Raw genomic sequence first — 27,270 nt, 5'->3', positions numbered from 1 at the left:
TTCAAAGGAATTTGCATTTTTCTCAAATTAAGGAAAACATCTTTCCAGTAACGTCAAGATCATCTACATTTAAGTACAGTTTCATTTACTTGGTTTTTTTACTTTATGACCTTCCAGAAGAACTACACAACACTCATTTCAGAAGCAAAATCCTTTGTATGGATAGGTGGCTATACAGTAAGTGACGAAGCTCAGTTCCTTATGTTGCAACTGTTTAATGCATTTCATATTATACATCACAAAATGCAGCCCTGACCATTTTTCTTCACTAGTCTGATTATTAACTAGCAATCTTATTCTAAGCCTTTAGATAGATGAAACACAATTCCTGAGGTAAGTCTATTGGTAAATGCCCTCTGGTGTTAGAACAAAGGTAGGGCAACAAAGTGGTTATTATAGTGTTACCCTATAGTTTATATACTGTATATCAAACAAGCACCACAGCAATCAGGTTTAATGATACGGGTTGATGACGTTGGTGAAATACATAAGTACAGGTGTAATGTATTTAACATACTATGTAATATACCATTTAATGTATTCATATAGCACCTTTCATACACAGTCCTGAATAATTTTGTACAACAAAATGTTTTTGCTAAACTTCATTACGTTCTTAAGATTCACAAACTTTTTTCTCACATCTTCCATGGTTTCTGGGCACATATGGGCCATTCTACAGACTTCGTGCAAACTGTTGTCCCACATACAAAAAAACTAATAAACAAAACTCTTTAGTATTTTAGTAGTGATATAGTATGTGAGCTGTAGGTTTTTTAGTAGATATTTTAAATGGTAAATCATAGCGCACCTCGCTTTTCAGAGCGATGAGCTTTGTTAAAAATCTGCGCAATTCAGAGATCCAAACATGCACGGTATGTGGAAAACACAGTGTTTTTTAACCTTAAATTGTGTATACACGTCGAATAACATCTAAAACAAAGGATAATATTCATTTTAGCCGTGTCATATGACCACTTTAGACAAAACCTTAATATGTAAATATAATCCTTATTAAATTATATATTATTGTGTTTCGGTAGTGACAAAATTTGGGGAGGGAAAAGATAATCCAAAACTTTCTGAAATTTCAATATGAAAATGAACTTCACAATTACTAAAAATGTGTACCTTTGATATAATACAATATGCATAAAAAAGTCTGGAAACCCCCCAATTTACTCAAGATGTTTGCAACTGATTTTGCACCGATTCTGTAGAAAGGCCCATATACTGTTGAGAACGTGAAGTATAGTGGGTTATACATTACATCCATTAGATCATATGCAATCAAATACAATATATTTAGATTATAAACATTAAAATGCAATGAGAAAAATGTCCCTCAAGCTCCTAGACGACAGCATTTGATGAAAAAATACAGCAAGCTAAAATGTAATATTAATGTGACAAATGCAACTTTTATGTGGACAGAGCGCACGTGTACTTCTAAATGTCAAAGTTGCCATGAATTTTGTGTCGTTTACAAAATATTTCATAGAGTTCTCCAGATATTTGAGTCACGCTTCAAGGACTCTGGGCCCACTCTCACATTCATGTAAAGGCAAACATCTCAAAAGGCTCTGCAGACTGCGTCTCTGTATAAAGCGGTGGGAGGCTCAAAAGCTGGTGTCGTTCACCATGTCATAAGCCTTATAGAGCTGATAAAGAAGCTCCTCTTTCTCCTTTGTGGGAAGGAAGCAAGACTTCGCTGCATTTATATTCTGTGGGAGGGGAAGCGGACAGTTTCACTCAATGCATTCACAAGTCCTTTTATTATGTGGACACCTTGAACTCCAATACACAAAAAAGCTACTGGTGCACTCAATGAATTTGCTGTTCCATTATTATCACTATTTAAACATTTATCAAAGACACAAATGAGATGCTTTTTGTTTTAATACTAACATTATATATCCCTAAGGGGCTTTGATATCACACTGTTTTAAAGAACGTAGCATTACATAAAATAAAAATGCTCTTTATTTATGGATTGTATTTTACCAATCTCTTGAAATCCTCTTCAGTAAAACCCATGTATTTCTGTGCCACCTGGTAGTCTGAGTTAAGGGTGGAGTTGAAGATCATAGGGTCATCTGTATTCAGGGAGTAGTTGGCTTTGTCCTGTTTAAATCTAAAAAAAAAACATATATGTAAAATTAAATATACATATATATATATAATATAAATGAAAGACGAAAACTGATAAACCCATGAAACATTTTATTATTACTACTTTTTATAAATTGTATTAATTAAGCTTTTTATTCAATGTATTATTATTTATTATAAAAAGAGTGTTATATACTATATATAAAGAGTTTTGTTTCAAAATGAGATAACTAAAATAATTCAAAAATCATGTTTTTTTATTGTGTAAAATGTAAAAAACATAGGCATCTCATTTTGGAACCAAAGTCTTTATATAATATATAATATACTATAGCATTTAATGAAGTATATATTTAAAATGCATTTATTTAGTATACATATTAATACTATTATTTAACATACATAGTATTCTTATTATTATGTATACCTAACCATAATCAAGTTTAATCAATTTAGAGTTACATCTAACAATCACAACAATGTGATGTAACCTGTGATCAGATGCATTGTTAACATTTTTACCTGATGAGAGGGTGTTTCGTAAAATCAGGGTCACAAGCTCCTGTCAGCTTACTGGAGACAGGACACATCTAAAGTGAGACAAAACACACACATCGGTATTATGGTAACATTGTGTATACTATTAACTTCCTTTTAACATCTCATAAATATTGTGGATGCTAAATATAAATATTAGTAAACTGAGAGAATGTCCAGTGACATGCTTATAAACATAAGTGTTTGAATACTGTCCACTAGATGGCAGTATGCGTTTACATAGTTGCAAATGCCTCTCCAGTGTTTCTAAATCTGGCTCCTGGGTGTCTTGACCCCCACTGAACGTTTTAAGTGTCTCACACAAACAGACACAACCAATTCATCTTATGGAGCACTTTATTAACAAAGACTTTGATAAGAGAAATATAAATTAATAATCAATCTGTGATTATTATACACTGTGGTACACAAAGGAAGAGAGCATTGGGATATTTTTAAATAAACAATCCACTGTGCTTTGCATTTTTCAGTTGCACAAGTTAAAGTTTATGTTATATACAAGGTTTGAAGGTGTTATATATAAGTTGTATATTATCATGACTTATCACTTAAATTGGGTAATTATTATGTTTGCACTTTGTACATGTTGCATTATCACGTTACGTGTGATAATGGCATTTTTATCAGGCTAATAACATGAGATTACATGTATATGTCTTAACTCATATATGATTCCTGGAACTGTGTGGGAGCGTACCTCAAAATGCATGTTGTCTTTAAGCAGTTTTTTGTATAGAGCTTCATCTTCAATTGTGTGGTATCCATGTCCAATGCGTTCTGCTTTTAGAACGTCAACAGCCTGCAAGGATTTTACATTGTGGTGCAAGTTGGCACATCATTTTATGCCTTGAAAGCTGCACTTAAAGAGATAGTCCACCCAAAAAATATCATTCTTACATGACAAAATATTATCATTCACTCACTCTCATGAAATTTCAGTTCTGATAAACACAGGGAAAGATATTTGGAAGAATGTGAGCAATTTTCACTTCTGGAACATTATTGACTACCATATGTAAAAAAAATCTGTGCCACAGAACCGGTGTTTGTTCAAAATATATCTTTTTGTGTTCAACAGAAGAAAAAATATACAATCTTTTTTTCCTACTACGGTAGTGGATGATGTCACAGAGCTGAAAATTGCTAACATTCTTTCAAATATCTTTGTGTTCAAATTTTTACAAATTTGAAACAACCTGAGGGTAAGCAAATGTTGTCAGAAATTTCATTTTTGGGTGAACTATCCCTTTAAGTTCACTTAAAGAAAATGTACAAGTACAAGTTAAATGTGTTACTACAAGCAATGAACTATTACAGTACACCTGCAGAATATGTTCACTCGTATTACATTTGCAGTAAAAATGAAAAACATGGTTATGTAGTCAAAGTATACTAATGTTACACTTAAAGTGTACCTCTATAAACAAAAATTCGGGCAACTTATTCCCAAGTTGTTTTTAAATAGTATGCTTACAAGTCTACTAGTACATTGATATTAATAATGTTCTTGCTTAATAATTTAGTAATGTTGATCAATAGAGAACACGCACCTCTTTAACCACAGATGGAGGGCCCACTTCTCCTGCGTGTACTGTTCTGTGCACATCACTTTTGACTGCTTCCTGTCAACAACAAAACTCAGTAAAGCCACGGCTAGTCAAGCAGTAACGTCTATTTTTACAAACAAGGAAAGACTTCACTCTCCAAATGCAACCATAACCGCATTTCTAGCCAAAACATGGACCCATGTGCAAACCTATTCACCTTATTTCTAACATATTGACCTATGAAATAAACAGATTATATGGCTTTCAAAAACAGTGTTTGCTAACTTCAGTTTAGATCGCGTGACGACAAGGCATCTGTTTTGTTTCCTGAATTTTTGGCACTAACCACACTAATGCAACCAGCAGATGTGTGTGTTTTTATGTTATCTAAACATTTGATTAAACATGTCTGCATCACAAAGTACACTTTGAAACCGATCCAATGATCAAATAGTTTTAATGTGACTTTCAACATTACACCATAACTGCCAAAACTATACCGTATGTGTGAAGCACCTGAAAAAAGCTCCAGAATGAATATGTTTGTAAGGAATGTTAAAAAGACCTTGGCAAAACGAACCATGTTGATAAGAAACACTATTATCACGCATGTTCTTTCAAATTCAGCAAATTCTGTGCAGTTAGTTTTATAGCATAATAAAGATGAGTTGTACTTTCACTGAGGTTATCTTAAATAAGAGCCAACCATTGAGTGTCCGAAGTTAAACGTTTAATAGGTTAACAGTGATCTTTAAAAGACGACCGTTTAGCTTTTTATAAAAGAAAAAAAGGCCAATTCAATGCAAATGTCGTAAGATGAAAGCATCATACATATAGGTCAGATGTTCAAATTTGTTGGTTTTAGACTTCATATTTCAAGTTTTTACTGAAACAGTCCACAACGCTGGAATTGCCAGAAAAAATATTTTCTCAGCTTGCAATCTGAAGTTTAAATATGTTGACTTTTACCTCAAAAGCCTTCTTGTGATCTGGCTTTGACTCACAGTTCAAGGATTCATCTCCTGCTAGGTCTATTCCCACAACTCCATCATTTCGATACTTCTTACAAAGCTCGATGACGTCCATAGACCAACCTGCCATTAGAATAAATCCTTTTTTAGTAACTTCATAAATGTAAAGTAAACTCAGACATCAAATCTTTATTAGAAAGATACATTTTAAAAATGCAATATTTGCATTTTTCTGTAAATGTAAATGATTTATGATAAATGATATATGTTTTGCTCATGGGGGTTACATGAACAGATCCTTCTCTAAGGAATATAACTACAAGGAATAAACCCCTCAGACAATCTGCAGGTGACATGTTCTCTTGTCATAATGATAAAAGCCATTGCTGCATCACCAAAGAGACTCTTCCTGGAGAGCATCTGTGGATTAATGGGTTTTAACCTCATGGCGTGGCTTCTTAAACAGACAGCACACTCTGTTGGGGTGGGGTGAGATGTGAGAGTGCATTACTTGGTTCATGACGCATGCAGCACAGAATGGACCTGACTTTGGTTTTGAAGGCCTTCTCCCCCTCGCTAAACCCCTGGGTCACCAGATTCACCACCTCATCTGGAGTAATGTCTCCTCTGGGAGGAAGATGAGAGGAGAGACAGGAATCAGAAGAACAAAGGCAAGAACAGGTCATTGTTATTGTGAAAATACATCCGTGATATCCATAAAGGCCGTGTGGATGTCAATATTATTGTGTTATGAAAACATTGTCCAAGGGTACACTCACTTTGTTTGGTTCCACGGTATAGGAACCACACCGCTGTTGGCCAGGAGATGAGGGCTGTATCTCGCTTCAACGTAGATCACTCCCTCTTTGGCTTTTGTCTCCACAAACTCATAAGCTATTCTTTTGATGGCTTCTCTATCACCCCTGTGGATAGATAGAACACGGGACAGATAAGACACAGTGAACTTTTTATATACATTCTCTAAGGAATGGATGTACTCTTTTGTTTTCACATGTGTGTCTCACATTGATCTGTGTTTCAGACTTAAGTCTTCTGGAGAATTGTGTAATTGTATTTGTTTGCGCCACAGAATGAAATGTCTGTTTTGCTTGTTTTCTCAGTTGTAAGTCACTTTGCATTTAAATAAATATATTTAACTGAAATTAACATCTTTACAACATGTCTACACCAAACAAACTTGAAAAGGTCTCTTGTTGTGTTATTTAAAATGTTTGTCTCATTTTGGAACCGCTATGAGCTATAACTGATTTTCTATTTTTTACATAACACAAACATTAGAAAACAACACAACAACAGAACATTTTGAACTGAATCGAAACGTTAAACAAACATCTTTTAGACTTAACTATAAAAGTGAAATAAAAACGGGGGGAAAAAACTGAAACACTAGGTGCTTTCAAAATGGTCTAGTGACGTTTTTTCTATGTCGCATATCACGTCGCATCTGGCACAGACACATTGTAAGGGTTAAAGACATTACAAAGCTCATACATCAATATACTTACATTTATAGAAATATAGAAAACATTTTACAAAGTCCAAGATAGCATTTTGGTGTATTGTTTGAGTACAGTTTCAAGTAGTCACTTTAGAAACTTTCTTGTTAAAATGTTTTTTGGTGAATTTGTTATGTATAAGTTTTACTACAAATGCCATGGTTGATTACCTACAAAAAAATTGGCTACTATTTTTCTATGAGTGGTTTATCGGTTTGAGAAAGGTAAAAAAGTCATGAAATATTACAGCTAACTTGATCTTTTTGGACCCAAAATGAGCTTATGATTTAAATTACTGTTAAAAAGTAACGCTGTGGAAAACAGACCCGAGAAATACGTGCTGTATTGTCTCAATGCGTCACCTGGATCATATTCATGTCAATGAACCCCATCACATTTAAGTCTAAAGCAAAATGCTTTAATGTCTTCATGTTACAAATGTCATTGGACAAAACTATTGCATTTACTTTTTGAACCGAGTGTTTCTTTTGGATGCTTATAAAAACATCTAAAGCGGTTTGTCCAAAACCACCCTCACTTGACAGGGGATCATAGGCCCTGTGGTCATTTGAACAACTCCCTAACACTTCTGCCTTTTTTACACAGCTCAAAGTAAATCTGTCCATGAATAAACATTATTCTTAAAAGTGATAAATAAAAGAGCAGTTTATGGGTAGCAATAAAGCATGTTTGCGTCACATAACATGCATTGAACCATTACACAATAGAGTCCAGTGAGTTCCCAATGCTGTTATGGGGAAAAAAGCCTTTTAAAGCTTCAAGGGACGAGGGTTCTTTCAATATCAAGCATGTCAACAAAGGTTGAACCCCAGTGGACACGTGTAGAAAATTCCACATTATTGGACCCTCAGAAACTCTTTTAGAGAAAATCGTCCGCACGGGCCAAAACAGCAGAAAGAGCCCATGCAGAGGTAGGGGACATTATATTTTAGTTGCCATGACGATACAAGGGGAAGGTGCGATGTGTGCTAGCGCATGAGCTGCATGTAAAGATATACGCCGGACGTTGGAAAGGTTATTCTGTTCTTTAGGGTGCATCATCTACAGGCGTCTGTAACATTGGAAGTCAAAACGATGGTCTTCCATGCAAGGTCTTTCAACAGCAAAAGAACATGTTTTATATAGTCAGCAGATGTTATCACGGCTCAACTACTTACGCAATGACATGCATGTAGTGATTGAACTTGCCAAGGAATTCTTTAAGTGAGGACGGCTCAGCTACTGTGCACAGATTTCTCATTTTATCTTCGACGGGTAGAGTGATTTTTCTCCTCCTGAGACACAGATAGAGAAGTGGACACGGGTTGTGATATACATTACACTTAAGAGATTAAGATCATTGTCAAACATTGAAGAAAAGACCCCAAAATTGAATAAAACAACATCAAAATGCTCTCAAAGTCTATTACAGAAAAACATGACTAAATAATGATTCATTTACATGATATTTATTTCTTAAAGAGGAATTGGGGGATTACGAAGATGTTATATAAGCAATAATAAATGATTTCCTGTAAATGGGAATCTGTCACTTACTTTGCCACATCTAAAATGGTCTCTATTCGAAACGCACCATCAAGATGCACGTGTAGCTCAATCTGCAAAAAAGAAACGTATTCAGTATATCAACGGCAACCAGAAATCAAACGGAAAATCAACTGAAGGACTGAACCAGCTGACAAACGTCACATTGAAGTATTACAGCCATTAGAATACAGACACATGTTTATTCCTTGGAGCGAAGGCACATTCATCAAACATTTAGAGCTCAGCTTTCAGGCTGTCATGGCGAGAGGAGTCTCCATCACGCACAGTTGTGAAATACTCCTCTTGGAGTGAATCTAGAATGTGAAACGCACAGCTGGGTGAAATGAGTTCCTCTGAAAGGACAGAAAGTGCTGTGGGAGAAGGCAATGTAATGTCTTCAATGTGTTGAGTAATGATGAACTATGCAGACAGATGACCGAATGAAATCCAGCAGATGCGAAACAAACACTCATCCCCAAAACAAGCTGGAAAGAGGAACAAGTGAGGAAAAATGACAATGGTCGTCAAAAGTGCCCAAGAACAGTTTGCTTTCCTACATTCTTCAAAATATCTTCTTTTGTGTTCAACGGAACAAAGTAATTTTCCTACTAAGGTAGTCAATGGTGCCCAAGAACTGTTTGGTTACAAGCATTATTCCAAATATCCTTCTCTGTGTTCACCAGAGCAACATTTTTTATACAGACTTGGAAAACACTTAAGGGTAAATGAAGACAGAATTTCATTTTTGGGTGAACTGCTCCTTTAAAATTACATACAAAAACCGCATTGATTTGTAAGTGCAAACGACTGCATTTCATATTAAAAACTCAAGAATAAGATCAAGGTGATGCATTACTATTAAAGCATTGAGAAGGTGCCTTTGACTGGAGTAAACAAGGATGATGTCACCTGTCCTGTTTTCACTTAATTGGGTTTAAGGTCTCGATTACTTGTGGGATCAGGTTAAGGGAGCTGTGAGCGACCCAGAGGGAGCGAAGTGAAGCAATCTTTTCCTCAAGCACGTGACATGAACACTCCCTGCCTGCCCGGTTATTTTGCATTACGTTTAATTAAAAGAACAATTATTTACAAACAAATGTATTTCAGTTTGCTTGCATTAGAGCCGAACAAATTGAGCGTATTAAAGGGACAGTTCACCCAAACGTGAAAATTCTGTCATTATTTCCTCGTATCATTTATAGCGACCACACATTCTATAGGAATAGTTAATAGAAACGTCCCATAAAAAGTAAGTGCCAAAGTACCATAAAATACTCTATTTACTACAGTCTTCACATTGATCCGGTTCTCAAGTTCAACTCACTGGCTTAACTCCCTGTAAAAGATTATCAGCAAGTTAAATGATAATCCGTTTATTTTACAGTGTAAAGAAATACAAGCATGTGCATCAAGAATGACATTAGGGACAGTAAATAATTCAATGTATATTATTTTAACTTAAACTCATTTCCAGTATTACAATACTCAGTGTCTTTAGAGTATAACGAAGACTGGATTTATAAAAGAGGATGAACAATGCTTTCCTTTGAGATCATGAGTTTGTGAAATACCACATGTTTAACCACAGCGGTTTTTGTCTGTCATTTCATGAGCCTTGTCAGCATCTGCTACCAAAAGAAAATGCTTAGTGGAAAAAAAATGCGTCTCGCCCAACCACACTGTCAAACATATTTCTTAAGAAGACTCTTCATGTTTTCCATATCTGCATTAGAAACAACTACTGAACCATAGTCCTTAAAATGTCACTGAAGGACAAAGTGGAGAGTTGTTGAAGACGGAGTCAGCCATCTTGTTTAAATATTGAAAAGATTGAAAGCCTCACATCATCAAAGAGCCTCGAAAGACTCTCTTAAAGGTACAGTTCACCCAAAAACGAAAATTCTTCATAAACACTAATACTGATACACAGGTTGAACCTAATTTAGTACCAAAATGTAGTTTGTATAGGAGTGTTCTCAAATGTGATAACTTGCTTTCTAGTTCACTAAGAGAGAACATTCTCTTAAAACATAAACAATAAAAGTATCTGCATTTATAATAAGCTATCTCAAGAGTACACAGTCCTGTGTTAAGCAGGAAACACCCTTTCATTAAATTGCTGACTAATGTGTAAATATTCAACTGATATTTCAACCTAAATTAAGCTCTAAAGTGTCATTTTGTTATACAGTTAAGTCTAGAAATTTAAAACCAATTACAAATGCTTCTTCTCATGTACATAAATTTACAAATGTTTTAGTATTTGGTATGTCTGTTGATTGTTTAATGAACGCATAGCTTTGTGGTTATATGCAGTCACGGACAAGCATTTGTGCAAAACCTGATGGTCCAGATTATTACCGCAGAGAGCATCTGGGAGCAAGACGTTTGAGCTTCAAAGCAAAGTCGTTGAAAAAGTTGACGTCAATTTGATGGTTCTGTTTATCGATTGTGATTCTTTGTGATTCCCAGTTTCGATTGCAACGTTGTAAAAAGAAATATATATATATCTTTACCACCATGTTACCACAAAGCAACCAAGTTTTATCAGATTTATTCCAATTTGTATTACCATAGCTATCTACAAATATCATAGTTAAACGTGTGGATCTAAAACTGGGGGCCCCAGGGCGTGTCCAGGGCGGGCATCGTTTTTGTGGCATTTTATGAAATATAGAAATGTACCATAAATAATTTTGTGCAATCAAACATCAGAAAAATAATATCACTAACCCAATGAAACTGATGTTCCAGCATTGATAGCAGGAATTGAACAGGTCTTTGGTTTTTATTATAATCCTAAATTTAAGATCTTAAATCTATGTTTGGGGGGCCTTACCACAAAAGGTTAACCTGACGTTTCAATAATAAAACTACTGTAAATATGTGGTTACCATGCTTTACTACAAATACCATCAACTATGGTTAAACAAGGTAGAAATATGGTGAATATTGGTCAAGGGCCTTTATTGAGAGATCACAAGTTATCAAATGAACTTTCTAAAAATGTGCAAACAGAAACTTGATAAGAGGAATTGACATTTTCATTTTATATCAAGTATCCGATATCTAACCTTCGATTGTGATTCCAGAATTGGAATTGATTTTCGATTCCCAACCCTACATCACAGTCACACAAGACAATGAAAAATGAAAAACACATTAACTATTCATAAATGATGAATGCTGTGAACCTGAATTTAAGACGAAACACACGCAGAAGAACAATTGTTGACTCTGAGATATCACTGTCAGCATTTCATATCGCACGCTGTCTTCCAAGAACCATACCAGAAAAACACTCCCTTTCACAGACACTTCCACATACTATCTGCTTATCAGCATGCTTCAGTATCAGTTGTCCAGAATGACTTCTGCTTGCTGAGTCAGTGCAATAACTCAAAGGGCAGTTCCTACATTCTGTATGTACCTTACAGTGTAAAGGCTTTCCTGGAGCGCTCATTTTTTACTCTCTGTGTATTTGGCCATTGCATTATGTGCCCATCATAAATGAACAAGACTGTGTGCAACTAAAAATATACACTGCAATGCATCATTCAAATAAGATGACTCAAAACTGTTGTAAAATAATATGTAAATAAGACCAGAATGGATCAACTAACACATCAGTGGACATTTAACTTAAGATTTTAATGTGGTCCTTATGATAGACACTAGGCGCCGAATTAAAATTCACATCAAAGCACATTCAACATGTGATAACACAAGCACTACTAACCTTAGGCTTATCAAATACAGGTTTTCCACTGTTTTCGCAATGTTCAGCCATTGTCGTGAATCGAAGCGTTTATGTATCGTGACCGAACTTGAAAAACACGCACTCCTGGACCTGTCAGATCAAACTGTGAACTTGAGCTTCCCCATTCACTGTTTTATACTCCAGTCCACGCGTTATGAAGCGATAATATGAGCACTGTACGCGCTCCAGCTCCGCCTCTACAGTAAACGCGTCTGAACACGCTCGAAAGAAAGTGACAATTGTATCCAGTGACACGACACTGACGGACGAGGAGATTTACGATCATAATCCTATTAAAATCTCTTAAAGACGATGTTACGCTGAGAGCGACGCGACGTGACGCTACAAAACTGCTAATTAGTAACTTCATACACTCGGAAGCGTTCCGCGTTGGTCGCATCGCGTCGCTGGATGCAGCAGACAGGTTTCCAAACGAAACAAGACGATTGCGTGAAAGGACTATTGTGAGTGTGATTGACACTTTGTTGCGCTCCGGTTGGGCTTTTGTTTGATACTGAGTTGGTTGTTAAAGTTATGCTGTAAATTTGGTTTAACCTGCCGAGATTTCCGAAGTTATGCCTGAAATTAAAGGGAAAGAAGACCTGGTGAGAGTCCGTCAAAGTAAGAAAACGATGGCAGTTCAATCACGTTAGTTATAAACGCCTTCCACGTTTGAAACGTTGGCGCCCTCGTGCGGATTATTTTAGTATTGCAGCAACACACATCGACACATAAAAAGGAAGATGTGATTTAGATATTTGTTCGGGGCAGTGTTGGGTAAGTTACTCTGGAAAAGTCATTAATTACTAGTTACTCATTACATATTCAATAGTGTAATTAGATTACTGTCCAAATTACTCTGTCCAAAAAGTATTTAGTTACTCATTACTAATTACTTTCTATATCCTACATCAACCTTGATTAGTTTAGTGATTCAAGAATATACACGAAACGGCTTATTGAATTCATTCAAATAATATTATTAACTGGTCAAAGTATTACAAATGTGAGAATTATACATTAAAGCACAGATTTGAAAGTAAGACTTTGAAGTCAATTACGCTATTGCACACGCATATATTTAACAAAGTATTTAGTTTAATTACATCAAAAGTAACTGTATTTAAATGACAGAAAACATATGAGTAATCCCTTACTTTACTTTTTCAAGGGAAAAGTAATTAAATTACAGTAACTAATTACTTAGTAACTAGTTACACCCAACACTGGTTCGGGGTCACTGTTATAGATTATTTGTTGTTATTGCTGATTATTATTCTTAAAGGTGAGTGCGGCTTCTAAAGCAGGCCTTTATTGGCCACTATTACATTTAGATTTATGCATTTGTCCTTTTGTCCAAAGCGCCTTACGTTGCGTTATTTTTGTGGCGTCAACGGAAAACGTCAAGATTATTTCTTATATAAATATGAAATCTATGTCGTGTTTTTAAATCGTATTAAAGGAGACATTTCGATTGATACAAAAATAGATTTTGGTGACCCAATAGATAAAATGCAATTAAAAGGGTCAGAGGGACTCAAATCGTACAGTATAGTATTGGAGTACGTGCCTGGGATGGAACCCATGACCTAAGCGTTGCTAGCGTGACGGGCTCTTTTATTGTTAGATAAGCCTAGTTGTAATGTTTTAATGCTGCTAAGTTATTGGTAACATTGTTTTCCATCCATCCATTTTCTACCGCTTATCCGAACTACCTCGGGTCACAGGGAGCCTGCGCCTATCTCAGGAGTCATCGGGCATCAAGGCAGGATACACCCTGGATGGAGTGCCAACCCATCGCAGGGCACACACACTCACTCATTCACTCACGCACTCACACCCTACGGACAATTTTTCCAGACATGCCGTAACATTGTTTTAATGTTTCTAAATACTTTAAATGTAAGTAAATCTAGTAAATATCCTACTTCTTGTCTTGAACGCTGCATAAGTACAGGTCCACGGCATTTGTACACACATTATATTATTGGGATTTTACTTCATATTTGCACGTAACGTTTGAAGAGTGGACTTATATATTTATAAATAAATGTGTTCTCTGGGGATCAAATATGGGCTGCCGATCCAGTGATCTACTTATAGATCTACAGAAAAGGTCATTAATTAATTAACTTTAACATGCAAAATGTGACGCATTGGAAAGAATGCAGCATTACAATGACCGCATGGCTAAAACAGTTAACATTTATGTTCCCAAACATCAATGCTTGTTTAACTTGGCCTCATCCAACAACTCGCTGCAGGAAGCCACATGGGCCTTTCTCTGTTTCACAACCAGCAAAAACATCCCATTAAATGTGTCATACATCAGTCTGCTGGAACTGTTTGAAATTGTGGTCGCCCCATGATTTCTATAAATCCCTCATTACTCTGTGTGCTTTTAACACATGGAGATGTAAAGCTTGGGGGAAGATATCAAAACATTCTTTTATTCAGAGGCAATTTATTTCAATCGGTTTTCTGTCTTTTGTGGCTTTTTGCAGAACACCCCCTATCTAACAGTTTAAGAATTTCATTTGTTATTCATGTCTGCGTGAAATCCCCTGTATTTCCCCTGTACTTGCGATTCAATCCTGGGTATAATCAAAACACCTTAATTGTAACAAAATCAATGTGGTTATTTAATGTTCAGTGCTTCATTTAACTATTAACTTATTCTTCGTTTGAGATGTCATGCATCAGCATTCTATTATATGTCTCTTACTTTTTGTGCAAGTGGCTTTCAGTGGGTTGGCGGTTGTCGAGATTTTCTCCTTTCCAGCTAAACAGTATGTTAGGAACTAGTAAGTAGCTGCTACAATGAATCCATGTATTATCCTTCATTTATTTGTTTTTACTTATTTTAAGACACAAGCTCCAGTAATGTGAAATGTTAAGTCTTGTAGAACATTTTTAAATCTTTGATTTCAGGTTTCTTTAAAACCATTTCTCTAAAGATCTTGTAGCCTGATAACTGTCACCCGTTCCGTATACGGGACACCTAAGTTTTGTGTCAATATTGTTCGTGTAATTTCTAATTGAATCATTACAAACTATATATCATTGGAAAGGTCTAAGACTAGAATACAGATTTCTTTAGTTAATTTTTTAAATAATTTATGTAGGGAGAGTAATTTATTATTTTTTATAAAGAGTGTGCTTAGATTTTTTGTTATCCTTATGCGACTTTTTAAATGTATTTTTTAATCAAAGAAAAACATTAAAAAAAATTGTGTGTGTGTGATTTTTCTTTTTTCGAACGAGACCAACCGTAAGTCTGTCTTAGAAAGAATTCATGAGTTACTGCCATATTAGTTCCAACATGCGTTTTCATGTGTAGGCTTGAAAAGGCCTCCGACAGTTAACAGGTTTCACAGTGTTAACTAAACTCAAAGATATGGACCTCAATCATTTTTCTTAGGTTACTTTGGATTGTGTTTTGAAAAACCAACATCCGTGTTCCCACAGGAATACCATTTTATGAGCTGTTATAAAAATGTGGTCGTCATTAATACTGTATCGGTCTATGTCCAGCTATTGAAAACTGTAATCCACCCTCATTCTGTGAATGTCCAATGCTGTGCAAAAAACTGATTTTTGTAGTTTTGTCTTGATTCCCATTGCAGTCCACTTAAAAATGACTTTTGAGATACGTTTTGTTTAGTAAACTTTAGTTTTCTGAAGAAAATCACAATTAAGTTTATGCATGAAGAAAAAATCTGCCAGTGGGGAAGAAAAATAAATACGTTCTGTATCTTTATTAAGTTTAATTAAAGTTTTTACCCCCATTGGCAGATATTTTTTCTTATTTGATGCAACTCGCTTCATTTTAATAATTGTTTTTAGGAAACAGTACTAAATATGTATTCTGCCCACCATGTTAATGTATCTTGAATTAAGTATTTTCGATATTTGTTCTTGAAAACATTTACATTTTACATTTAGTCATTTAGCAGAAGCTTTTATCCAAAGCGATTTACATATGAGGGAAACAATGGAAGCAATTGGAACACCTTAAAGACTACAAAAAGTATACATGCAATAAAAAACTGGTCCCATATAGCCTACCACAGTATACAGAGGTATGGTTTTATTATTTTAAAGAGTAGAAAAGAGATCGGTCAGGTGAACAAGGCAAAAATACTGTATAATATATTTATGTATTATTGCAGTATAATTTTGTTAAAAGTATACGATTATTTAATGGAGCATTTTGTTTGAAAATGCAGTGACTCTGAATATTTATATTAAAAGAGTTCGCAGATTCAATATATATACAGGTATAGTTCACTTGCAGTCTCTTCCCAAAGCTGCTGCAATACAAAAATTATGTGTGTGCTGTCTGACAGTTTTCTTGTGGTTGGCAGAGGAAATGTCACTTCATGACACCGTCTCAGGAACTTGGTCTTATCACAAACAAAGGCCTTTTCTTTTAAGACTGCTGTATTTACATACATCTACATAGTTTGCTTGGAACAGCCATCACAGAACAGGATCTGATGTTTAGCAGGTGATTTGTCTACATTTGGCATCACATCTGGGTCAGATCTGAGGTTAATGTGTGAGAAAGGGGTTGTTCAAATGAATAGAAACTGAAATTAACCTGAAAGCTGTACTACTTTTCTGTACACAGGGAGCTTTTGTTATTGAACAATCCATGTCTTTCGATGTAAACTAACAATATATTAAAAATGTCTTTCTTCAAATGCATGGTTCACCCAAACAATTCTTTCATGATTTTCTCACCCTCATGTAGGTCTCAACCCTTGACATCCCATTTTCTATGGAATGACAAAAGAGAAGTTTATCAGAATATCTTTGCCTCTTGCTATACAATGAAAGTAGATTTGAAACAGAGGGTATGAGCTTCACAGGATGACCATCATGTACAGTTGTGTTCAAAATTATTCAACCCCCAATGCTGTAAATGGTTTTAGGGAATTTAGTGTACATTTGTAATTGTATTCAGAATGAAATCCTACAAGGACTTCTTAAAGAACCATAAGCAACTAAAATGACATCAATTAGTTTTGTAATACAGTAGTAAATGTTTCTTTTGTGAATTCTTCATTGACATAATTATTCAACCCCTTAAAGACTACCACTCTGAAGAACAGAGGTTCAATGAAGTGTTTTCAATCAGGTATTGAAAACACCTGTGGATATCAGGGAGCAGCAATAAAACCTAATAAGCACCAATTAGGCAGCTTTAAAATGACTGTGATACTCAGCTCCTTCTAGACATTTACTGGTGTGGTTACAAACATGGTGAGGTCAAGAGAATGGTCCAGGAAGACAAGAGAACAGGTGATTACTCTTCACAGGAAGGGCAATGGTTATAAGAAGATTGCAAAGATGTTAAACATACCAAGAGACACCATAGGAAGCATCATTCGCAAATTCAAGGCAAAGGGCACTGTTGAAACGCTACCTGGTCGTGGCAGAAAGAAGATGCTGACTTCGACTGCTGTGCGCTACCTGAAGCGTAGAGTGGAGAAAAGTCCCCGTGTGACTGCTGAGGAACTGAGAAAAGATTTGTCAGATGTGGGTACTGAAGTTTCTGCTCAGACAATACGGCGCACCCTGCGTAATGAAGGCCTCCATGCCAGAACTCCCAGGCGCACCCCCTTGCTGTCCCCAAAGAATAAGAGTCGACTGCAGTATGCCAAAAGTCATGTGGACAAACCACAGAAGTTTTGGGATAGTGTTCTGTGGACTGATGAAACAAAATTAGAACTGTTTGGGCCCATGGATCAACGCTATGTTTGGAGGAGGAAGAACAAGGCCTATGAAGAAAAGAACACCTTGCCTACTGTGAAGCATGGCGGGGGGTCAATCATGCTTTGGGGCTTTTTTGCTTCTGCAGGTACTGGGAAGCTTCAGCGTGTGCAAGGTACCATGAATTCTCTTCAGTACCAGGAGATATTGGATGACAATGTGATGCAGTCCGTCACAAACCTGAGGCTTGGAAGACGTTGGACCTTTCAACAGGACAATGATCCCAAGCATACCTCCAAGTCCACTAGAGCATGGTTGCAGATTAAAGGCTGGAACATTTTGAAGTGGCCATCGCAGTCACCAGACTTAAATCCGATTGAGAACCTCTGGTGGGACTTAAAGAAAGCAGTTGCAGTGCGCAAGCCTAAGAATGTGACTGAGCTGGAGGCTTTTGCCCATGATGAATGGGCGAAGATACCCGTAGATCGCTGCAAGACACTTGTCAAGCTATGCTTCACGTTTAAAAGCTGTTATAACTGTAAAAGGATGTTGTACTAAGTACTAAAATTGAATGTCACTTGGGGGTTGAATAAAAATGATAATGATGTGAGCTCAGAAAAGACATTTGTGGTTATTTCATTATAAATGTTATATTTGTCTGACCTACACGTTCCTCTTTAATTTAATTGTAAGCAGGATGACTGAATGATCATAATCAATGTCAAACCGACCAAAACAATCAATTTCGGTGGGGGTTGAATAATTTTGAATACAACTGTAAGTAACGCAGACAGTTATTTTCAGAGATCTTCTGAAGCCATGTGATAGCTTTGTGTGAGAAGCAGATCGAAATGTAAATAATAACTGAAAATTTGTAATGCAAAATGTTATGCAAAATACATTTGCATGCCAAAGATATCTCATGTTACACTTCTTTATTTCTAATATTTTGCATTTGTTATATTTTGGTCGTTGAACATGATGTGTTTTTTGATGTTTGATATGTTGTATTTAGAAGTAGAAGTAATACAAAGTAAAAATCTGTTTCTAGTTTTCCAACTTATTACAGAAACTATGACGCATGCACCGAATCTGCAGATGTGGCCAAATTCTTCAAACCTCAAAGGCACAAAGGTTTTTCTAACATTAAGTCTAGTATCTGGCAAACCCTAAAAATGTTTAAAGTTCAGTTTATATGGTTAAACCAGATAAACCGTGTTATCGGGGATTGCTCCAGTTTCTTATATAATAGGAAGAATGAAAATTGCATATGACTGAAACGATTGTGTCATTTTAGCACAACAAGGATCAGCAAATAAACAGTTGCACTGCAATTCTTATTTCTATAATGACAACAATTACGTTAAATATAAAATTGCTGTCATTTAGTTTTCAGGGTTTCACTGGGATTTTAATTCTGTACCAAAGCAGGTGTTAAATGAAAGCACACAGATGAATTATTCTGTTACATCCACTAGAATCAGAATCCGCCAGTTTTGTATCCTGTATTCCTGTAAACTAAAGTCAACTGGCAGGCAATGAAAGCTAAACTCATGTAAGTGACAACTTTTCCATGAGACAGAATTGGAAATCTACATGCTTTCTAACTGTACGTGTAAACGCAGCTGTCTGGACTTGAGAAGTAAAAGAGAAAGCTTTTCTTCTACATCTGCTTGTCTTGCCCAGTTAATCTCTAAACATTTAGAAAATATTTTGTGAATCATCTTCCCAGAACATTCACGCATTCCTGACCTTCTAATTTCAGATGCTTGTCCCTAACATGTTTCTTCTGGACTTTTATGAATGTTTTTACAAAAACGTTTATAGGTTCATAATATTTTGATTACTTTGACTGGCAGTCTTCATGTTTCACAGCAGAAAACACACTGAATACGAATGACTGTCTTTGAACAACAAAGAGAGAACCTTGCTGCCTCATCCCTAAAACTGACCTTTACACTACATTCTAAAGTAATAAAATAAACAGAAAAGGGTTTTGGACTAATAGTCACATCACTTGCTATATTTGGCTGCCCATATGTGCTCCAGCTGAATTTACAACACAAGATTTAAAAAGATTTCTATTTAGATCTATTTTTAAACAGTCTTTCACATATGGTCATCCTGCATTTTTCCCCATCTGAACACCTCATGTAATAGAAGTATACTCAAAGCTTAAACCTTTTTTAAAGCCATGCATTAGTATCTATATAGATCCTGTTTAGAATTCAAAAATATTTGTTATAGTGATTCAATAAACAATAACCATCATTCAAATACTTTCAATGTGCAAATTAATTTCAAATTAATGTCTTCAGTTTCTGATGTGATCCAAAACAAGTCTTGTGTGTTTTCTCTTCCAAATGAGTATGTTTTATTGTTTCACCTTGCACGCCAGAGCAGACAAGCAGAGGAAAATGTAATTCCTGGTTGTGGAAATGGGTAACGGATATGTGGAATTTGAAACATTTCTGATGCTGCTCCAGCCGCTGTTTACAGACAGGCTATGACATCATAGGGGCGACTTTATAAAAGTGCATGTGCACAGAGCCAGGCAGTGAGCAAACAGTAACACAAGTCGAAAATCTCATTGTGGTGAAACATACATTGCAGAGCATGATGGGGAATCTAGAGAGAGACAGTAACAAACTCATTGCATGGGCAATGTTACTCTACCTGGGCTCACAGGTAAGATTTGCTCTCATCATTTGCATGTTTTGCTGGAGACATTTGTGTGATTTGTTTTTTTGGTGGGTGGGTGGGGTGGGAGTGGTGGTTTTGTTTGAAAATTCAGTCAGTGGATGGAATTTTTTCTGTGTAAACTGTGTGTAATGGGGCATTGATATTAAAAAAGCAGTGAATGTTCTGTACAAATGGTAGATTCTCATAGTTTTAAACCTGTTGGTTGGCTGTAACACTGTTTTATGATTGAAAGCATGTTTATAATGCTCCCAGAGCTTGGAAATACCTACTGTAGGCTATTTGATTACCATCAGATGTTTCTCCTAATATTAGTATCAAAATCAAAATTATCCAAAGCAATATATAAAAACAATCAATGCTATTAATGTGATAGGTCACCCAAAATTAAAAACTCTGTCTATCCTCTTGACATTTGAAAAATGTTGTTAACAAGCACCCATTGACTTGCATTGGTTTTGTGTCCATATAAGAGAAGGGAATGGGTGTCGGCGCCGTTCGGTTACCAACTTTCTTCAAAATATCTTCTTTTGCGTTCTGTGGAAGAATGAAAGTCAAACAGGTTTGAAATGACACGAGGGTGAGTACTTTTTGGGTGAACTCTCTCATTTTATTCGAGTTACACAATACAAATATAAGCATTGAATACACTAGATTGATCAAAAGATTTACAGAACATCTAATAAAAATTCAATTATTTGATCATTTACTCTCCCTCATGTCATTTTAAACCGGTATGACTTTCTTTCAACTGCAGAACACAAAGGAGGGTGTTTTGAAGAATGTTGGTAACAAAACAGCACTGCCCCCTATAGACTTCAATTGCATGTACACAAAACCACTAAGACCTATCTCCAAATATATTTTTTTGATTTTACTTCAGAAGAAGAGTCACATACATGGAAGGAATAAATGATAACAGATTTTAAGGGGGGGGGGGAACTATCCCCTCAAATCACTACAGTGTGACTGTAATTCTCTGAAGGATGCTACTCTTGTCATAGGTTTGCTGCCAGCAGTGCGGTGGGCCGTGTCAGTGTACCCCTGTACCAGTGTGTCCAGAGGGGGTTCCTCTCATTCCGGATGGGTGTCAGTGCTGTAGGATGTGTGCCCGGCAGCAGGGTGAGGCGTGCACTGAACGATATCTGTGTGACACCCAGAGGGGTCTGCAATGTGACTACAGCGCCAGCTTACCCGATCACCCTGGAGAGTGTGTCAGTGAGTGCCAAAACAAGTTTTTCTATTATTTTCTATTACAATATACGGAGTAGTATTGTTTAGTTCAGATGTTCATGTGGTGACTGACCGTGTTATGTGGTTTTGACATACTCTACCTAAAAGCAGTCAACCACATCAGTATTTCAGGACAACATTCAGATCGTATGATCATTTGTTTTAAGGTCAGAAGGAACTGGGATGCGAGCATAATGGAGTCTTTTACCAGGAGGGGCAGGTATTTCAGCCGTCTTGTGCCCTCCAGTGTCGCTGTTCAGGTGGAGGGGTGACCTGCGTGCCCCGGTGCGGTGAGGACGTTCGTCTGCCGAGCCCAGACTGCCCTCACCCACGGAGGGTTCAACCACCCGGAAAATGCTGTAAAGAGTGGGTGTGTGAAAATATGGACAACAGTGTGCTTGAGGATGCTCTCAGAGGTTTGTTTTAGTTGCTTTGTGTTTGTGTCCAGCTAACAAATTCCAACTACATGACTCATAGGATATTCATCTTATATCGTTTTTCATGTAATCACATCTTATCAGGGAAAATCTCAAAGTCTTTAGTCATGAATTTAGTCGTCTTTTAAAAATGTGTTTTTGTAATGATTAATCAGCATGCGTCCTACTGTTTATGGCAGAAGGCTTTCCATAAGATGCCTTCCATCTTTTGGGATTTTGCATAAATGTTTTGAATGTTTCTTCCAATCGCTATCTGAGAATTACATTCCAGCTCCGGGATTTTGACTATTTATTTGAACGTGTCTGGCCAAGATGGAGCCCAAAAGCACAAATACAAGCTGGCTACAGAAGCAACTTTCCATGATTCATAACTATAGACTCATGTCTTTGTAACGCAACAATAAACCCCAAAAAGCCAGACATAGAGTGACACGCCAGCAGAAAAGATTTAAAAGGAAATGTCCCCTAAGTTACGTCCACTAGAATGGTACATTTTGTTCTTTTTAAGTGTTCTGCACACTTAAGAAATTTAGAGGAGTGTTGCCAACAATAGCTGATTTTTATCTCGGAGGGTGGGAGGTATTCATTCTTACCGATTATCTAACTGTAACAAGAGAGGATCATAATTCAATTCAAAATACAAGGTTTATTGAGATCAGAATGCATATATAAACGTTTAATAATTGAATTGTTTTTGGTTTAGCATCAGCTTCCAGCACAGAGCAGTCCGTGCCTCCAAACTTTGGTACATTTCAAACCAGGCCGAGCTCCAACTGTGTAGACCATAGTTCAGAATGGAGTGCTTGTTCACAAACCTGTGGGTCTGGGATATCAACACGGGTGTCCAATCAAAACCCAGCCTGCCGACTTGAGATGCAGAGACGCTTGTGTACGATCCGACCATGTCCGTCTGTTCTGCACAGAACCCCACAGGTGAGTCCAAAGCTGTTCTGTAATGTTGGCGGGAGGCTTTTGCATGCAAAACTTCCTTTAATCCAGTTCTTGAGTGATGGGTCATGATCCAAAAATCTGATGTTAATAGATAATACTGCAAATAGTAAAATGCAATAATTAACCATATAATCACGCATTTCTAAGAAAGAAGAATAGACTTTTTATTTTAGAAGGGAAAACTCAATACAACCAGCAATAAAGTTTCATATTGAACAATGATAAACAGTTTTAGCGACCACAGTGTGTCTTGTGTTGTGAATTTTTGGCTAACACCATTAAGCTGAAATTTAGCAATTTTATTTGTATTAAGGCTATATAATTTTTAGCTTAGTTGCTTATTCTATGTTTCAGGGGTCAAGACGAAAATGTCAGCCCAGTTACCGGTCAGCGAGACCTCTGCTGCTTTCCCATCAGGGCTGTTACAGTACACAGTCTTACATGCCCCGTTATTGCGGCCAGTGTACAGACAACCGTTGTTGCACTCCACACCACACTGGCACCACGACGGTCACTTTCCGCTGCCCTGGGGGCAAAATGTTCAATCAGGCTGTCATGACCATCAACTCCTGCATGTGCCATTACAACTGCCCTTCTTCAGCTATTGGAACATATAGAGGAATATCTTTCCGGGGTTAGACATTTTCCACATATGAGCCCTGTGTCTCATACCTTTGGGTTTAGTAGATAGTAGATGTGCTGGGCGTTCATGTCTTAACTTATTGAAAGATATCATTTGAAAAATATATATTTTCGCTCAATATGAAATAACAAAAGGAAATCATCAAGGGGCATTTAGGGGTGCATTTCAAGCAGAACTCCATATGTGACCCTGGACAACAAAACCACTTTTATGGGTCAATTTTTCAAAATTGAGATTTGTACATAATCTGAAAGCTGAATAATTAAGATTTCTGTTGATATATGAGTTTTTAGAATAGGGCAATATATAGCGGAGATACAATCGTCTTAAACTCAGGAATCTGAGAGTGCAAAAAAATCACAATGTTGAGAAAATTGCCTTTAAAGTTGTTAATCAGGGGCACTGTGGCAGGCCATCCACTCACAAAAATGTAGTTTTTATATATTTACAGTAGGAATTGTACAAAATATATTAATGTAACATGATCTTTACTTCATATCCTAATGATTTTTGGGATAACAGAAAATTTGATAATTTTGACCCATACAATGTATTTTTGTCTTTTACTAAAAATGTTCCCGTGCTTCTTAAGACTGGTTTTGTGATCCAGGGTCACATATGGTCTTTGACTAGCGATGAATTGGTTATGTGTGATGTGACATTTAGCCTGTTGGCACATTTATCTGTATTACGCTTGTATTTGGACCCGCACTAGTCTTGGTGTTTACCAATGAATGCAAATACTTATTGTACATATTTGTAAATACTTTTATTTTAGTATGAGATGTACTTTTAATACCTTGATTTAAGGAATCTAAAATACTGGAAATTTGTTTGGGAATTTGGTTCAGGTTGCATCCCAGAACTCACCACATCACAGGTCAAAAATGTAAATCTGGATAGACTGTAAATAAACAACCATAATCACACATCAACCCCTTTTCAACAATAAAGATTTTATTGCGTTGTATGTTTTTCTTAAACTTTCTTTATGTGCTCTTTAACTGCAGATGTACAATTATGTGTTATGTACAGTATAATACCATTGAAAATTTTGTAGACACAAATATAATTATGAAAACATAACTTCTCTCCTTAGAAAACTAAAATTGTATTTATAAACACTTTTTGAAATTGATGATTTGGACTTAATGAGGAAAAGATGGGAACCAATTCAATATTGTTTAAAAAACATCTCAGGGTAAGACCTGAAGAAACTGGCTCATAAATGATAACTCTGCAAATTCAAGCAAGGTGATAGCTCCTTTGAAGACACTAAAATATAACAGCTTTGATTTGTTTTAGTTTTCTCGAGTCACAAAATCATTATCACGTTCTTGTTTTGATGAGTTTTTATTTTTATTATACAATCTACTTGAATAATAGCATGAGCATTAGACTTGAGGATGCTCACAAACTAAAGTGTTAGACTGCCCTCACTTGTTTTTTTGAAGGAAGGGCAGGCAAGAATTAGCTTTAAGCTTACAGGGGGGGTTGCTGTGCCATTATGATTTATTTTATAGATATAATAATGTAAGAGTTGTGTTGAAATTTTCCATGGAAAAAATACATATAATCTCTAAAGGCTAGTTCCTAGTTTTATTTGCCATCTAACTCTTGTTTTACCTTCTCAAGTAATGCATTACTCACCATGCACACTTCCTGAAAGCTTTCCACATGTGAGAATATCTGACTTCCACAAACGTGTCGCGTTAAATTACTTCTGGTGATAACAATGGAGTCAAACTATTCTACGTGCGGAAAGGTTAATTTTGATTTTACACACAGATTCTTACCCACAGTGTACGTTGCCGTTTTCACACTTGGACTACTTGGCAACTGTTTTGGTCTGAAATCTGTGTATCAGAACTGGCAAAAAATGGGTAACGTAAATATCTTTGTCCTCAACCTGTGTCTGGCTGACCTTTTATACATTTTGACTTTGCCTTTCCTGGTGTTTTACTATGCATCGAACAGTCAATGGACATTTGGACATGTTTTCTGCAAGATCGTGAGGTTCTGTTTCTGTATGAACCTTTACGGCAGTATTGGTTTCCTCACGTGCATCAGCGTTTACAGATATCTGGGCATCGTTCACACTTTAAGAGTCAAGGGAAGAATAACAGCGAGACATTCAGTGATGATTGCTTCGCTGGTTTGGCTTTTGGTCTTTTTTCAATGTCTGCCTGATTTGTTCTTTATAAAAACCGACAACAGCAACACGAGTTGCTTTGACACTACTTCAGACGCCTATATTAAAGATTACCTAAAGTACAGCATCGGAAGGACGGTTTTTGGATTTGGGATTCCTTTATTAATAATGCTGTGCTGCTATGGACATGTGGCTTTTACTCTAATGACAAAGAAAGAAACGGATGTCATTTTGAAGCTGAGATGTCTTAGACTGGTCGTGGTCTTGACACTGCTGTTCTCTATTTGTTTCATTCCTTATCATATTTTCAGAAACTTCAACCTGGTAACTCGAATCTACAAGTTACTGGGCAAATGTCACAAATGGTATTCCAGTATTTACATTGCCAACCAGATTGGAAATGGACTGGCATGCATGAACAGTGCCATAAACCCACTGGTTTACCTCTTCAACAGTGATGAACTGCTTATGAACTGCTGCATGCGGCATAAACGGAGCCTGGCAAACTGGAGGAATTCAAGAACATAATTAAGGAAGATGAGTGCATCACCATCTGATGAATGGATTCTTTCTGTCATAACTTCAGTTTTTCTTGCCTTGAAGTCATGTCTGCTTATCCTGTCTACGATCAGTGAATGAAACTGATTGAAACAGATTATTATCGCATTTATTTTGGTTGTATTTGTAATTCACTGTTCCACATTAGATACCGTCACTGTGCATCATTTGCATCGTGTGACAGGAAATGTGCTTGTAACGGTTTGTGTTTCCTGAGAACAGCCTAGGTGTAGCTCAAGCTGTGCCTCAAATACTGGAAAACAGGGGCACTGTCTAATTTTGTGTCAAATGAAAATAAATCTCTTCTTTCCTAAGAAATAAAAAGTAAACCTGGGAATAAATACTCATCCAAATGTAACAAACTAAAATAAACTTGAAGTCTACAAAGGATAAAAAAAAAACTGAAAAGAATTCTTGACTTTAAAAACAAGTTGAATGTACCATAAACTTAACCATGTTTTTTCTAGTAAAAAATTTACCCATAGTTTTTTGTAACTATTGTATGGCTACTGTAGAATTATGGTTCATGGATTAACTATAGTAACCATTTTTATGTGTATTTTCTGTTTCTTCATTTTGTTCATTACTCTTTGTAAGTGTAAAATAAAACAAATTCTAAATAATTTATTTTCTGTTTCTATGTTTCTGTAGAGTGTTTTCTACACAAAATAATCTTACCTAATGTAAAGAACAGTCTATCTATATGTCAAAAAATGAAATCATTGTAAAATGAATGGTTGAAATCAAACTTTGATGCTAATTTTCTCATTAATTTTCAGATTTTAGGCTGGATTTCAGAGGCAGGGTCACATTTTCTATCAAGTCTTCTATGTGACATGTAAGCGACAAGTGAGCTAAATTGCTG

The 27,270-nt window shown here is 36.2% G+C and overlaps 3 protein-coding genes across 3 annotated transcripts; 2 read left to right on the top strand and 1 right to left on the bottom strand.

Moving 5' to 3' along the window:
* Nucleotides 1–199: 199 nt before the first annotated feature.
* On the bottom strand, nucleotides 200–12,724 carry ada (adenosine deaminase). The gene is made up of 11 exons (XM_056732837.1): nucleotides 11,993–12,724; nucleotides 8,263–8,324; nucleotides 7,884–8,000; nucleotides 5,968–6,111; nucleotides 5,700–5,815; nucleotides 5,187–5,311; nucleotides 4,221–4,292; nucleotides 3,368–3,469; nucleotides 2,635–2,702; nucleotides 2,005–2,134; nucleotides 200–1,724 (listed from the first exon to the last, which is right to left on the bottom strand). The coding sequence occupies exons 1-11, from the start codon at nucleotides 12,041–12,043 to the stop codon at nucleotides 1,620–1,622; spliced, it is 1,092 nt and encodes a 363-aa protein (XP_056588815.1). The 5' UTR covers nucleotides 12,044–12,724; the 3' UTR covers nucleotides 200–1,619.
* A 7,562-nt stretch (nucleotides 12,725–20,286) lies between these two features.
* ccn5 (cellular communication network factor 5) lies at nucleotides 20,287–24,639 on the top strand. The gene is made up of 5 exons (XM_056732840.1): nucleotides 20,287–20,419; nucleotides 21,436–21,649; nucleotides 21,832–22,080; nucleotides 22,805–23,034; nucleotides 23,407–24,639. The coding sequence occupies exons 1-5, from the start codon at nucleotides 20,348–20,350 to the stop codon at nucleotides 23,689–23,691; spliced, it is 1,050 nt and encodes a 349-aa protein (XP_056588818.1). The 5' UTR covers nucleotides 20,287–20,347; the 3' UTR covers nucleotides 23,692–24,639.
* Nucleotides 24,640–25,335: 696 nt separating this feature from the next.
* si:dkey-78k11.9 (P2Y purinoceptor 1) lies at nucleotides 25,336–26,974 on the top strand. Its single transcript, XM_056732842.1, has one exon. The coding sequence runs from the start codon at nucleotides 25,431–25,433 to the stop codon at nucleotides 26,373–26,375; it is 945 nt and encodes a 314-aa protein (XP_056588820.1). The 5' UTR covers nucleotides 25,336–25,430; the 3' UTR covers nucleotides 26,376–26,974.
* Nucleotides 26,975–27,270: the final 296 nt, after the last annotated feature.

This window comes from Triplophysa dalaica, chromosome 20 (assembly GCF_015846415.1).
Source record: "Triplophysa dalaica isolate WHDGS20190420 chromosome 20, ASM1584641v1, whole genome shotgun sequence".
In the NCBI taxonomy this organism is placed as follows: Eukaryota; Metazoa; Chordata; class Actinopteri; order Cypriniformes; family Nemacheilidae; genus Triplophysa; species Triplophysa dalaica.
Note: the sequence above shows the minus strand (reverse complement) of the source record. Positions and strands in the feature narration are given on the sequence as shown.

Coding starts and splice junctions, on each gene's coding strand:
- ada (XM_056732837.1), bottom strand. CDS start 12,043: ATGGCTGAACATTGCGAAAACAGTGGAAAACCTGTATTTGATAAGCCT. Junction 8,001..8,262: donor ACCATTTTAGATGTGGCAAA/GTAAGTGACAGA, acceptor TCTGTGTCTCAG/GAGGAGAAAAATCACTCTAC. Junction 4,293..5,186: donor ATCACAAGAAGGCTTTTGAG/GTAAAAGTCAAC, acceptor TGTTGTTGACAG/GAAGCAGTCAAAAGTGATGT.
- si:dkey-78k11.9 (XM_056732842.1), top strand. CDS start 25,431: ATGGAGTCAAACTATTCTACGTGCGGAAAGGTTAATTTTGATTTTACA.
- ccn5 (XM_056732840.1), top strand. CDS start 20,348: ATGATGGGGAATCTAGAGAGAGACAGTAACAAACTCATTGCATGGGCA. Junction 20,420..21,435: donor TACTCTACCTGGGCTCACAG/GTAAGATTTGCT, acceptor CTCTTGTCATAG/GTTTGCTGCCAGCAGTGCGG. Junction 21,650..21,831: donor TCACCCTGGAGAGTGTGTCA/GTGAGTGCCAAA, acceptor ATTTGTTTTAAG/GTCAGAAGGAACTGGGATGC.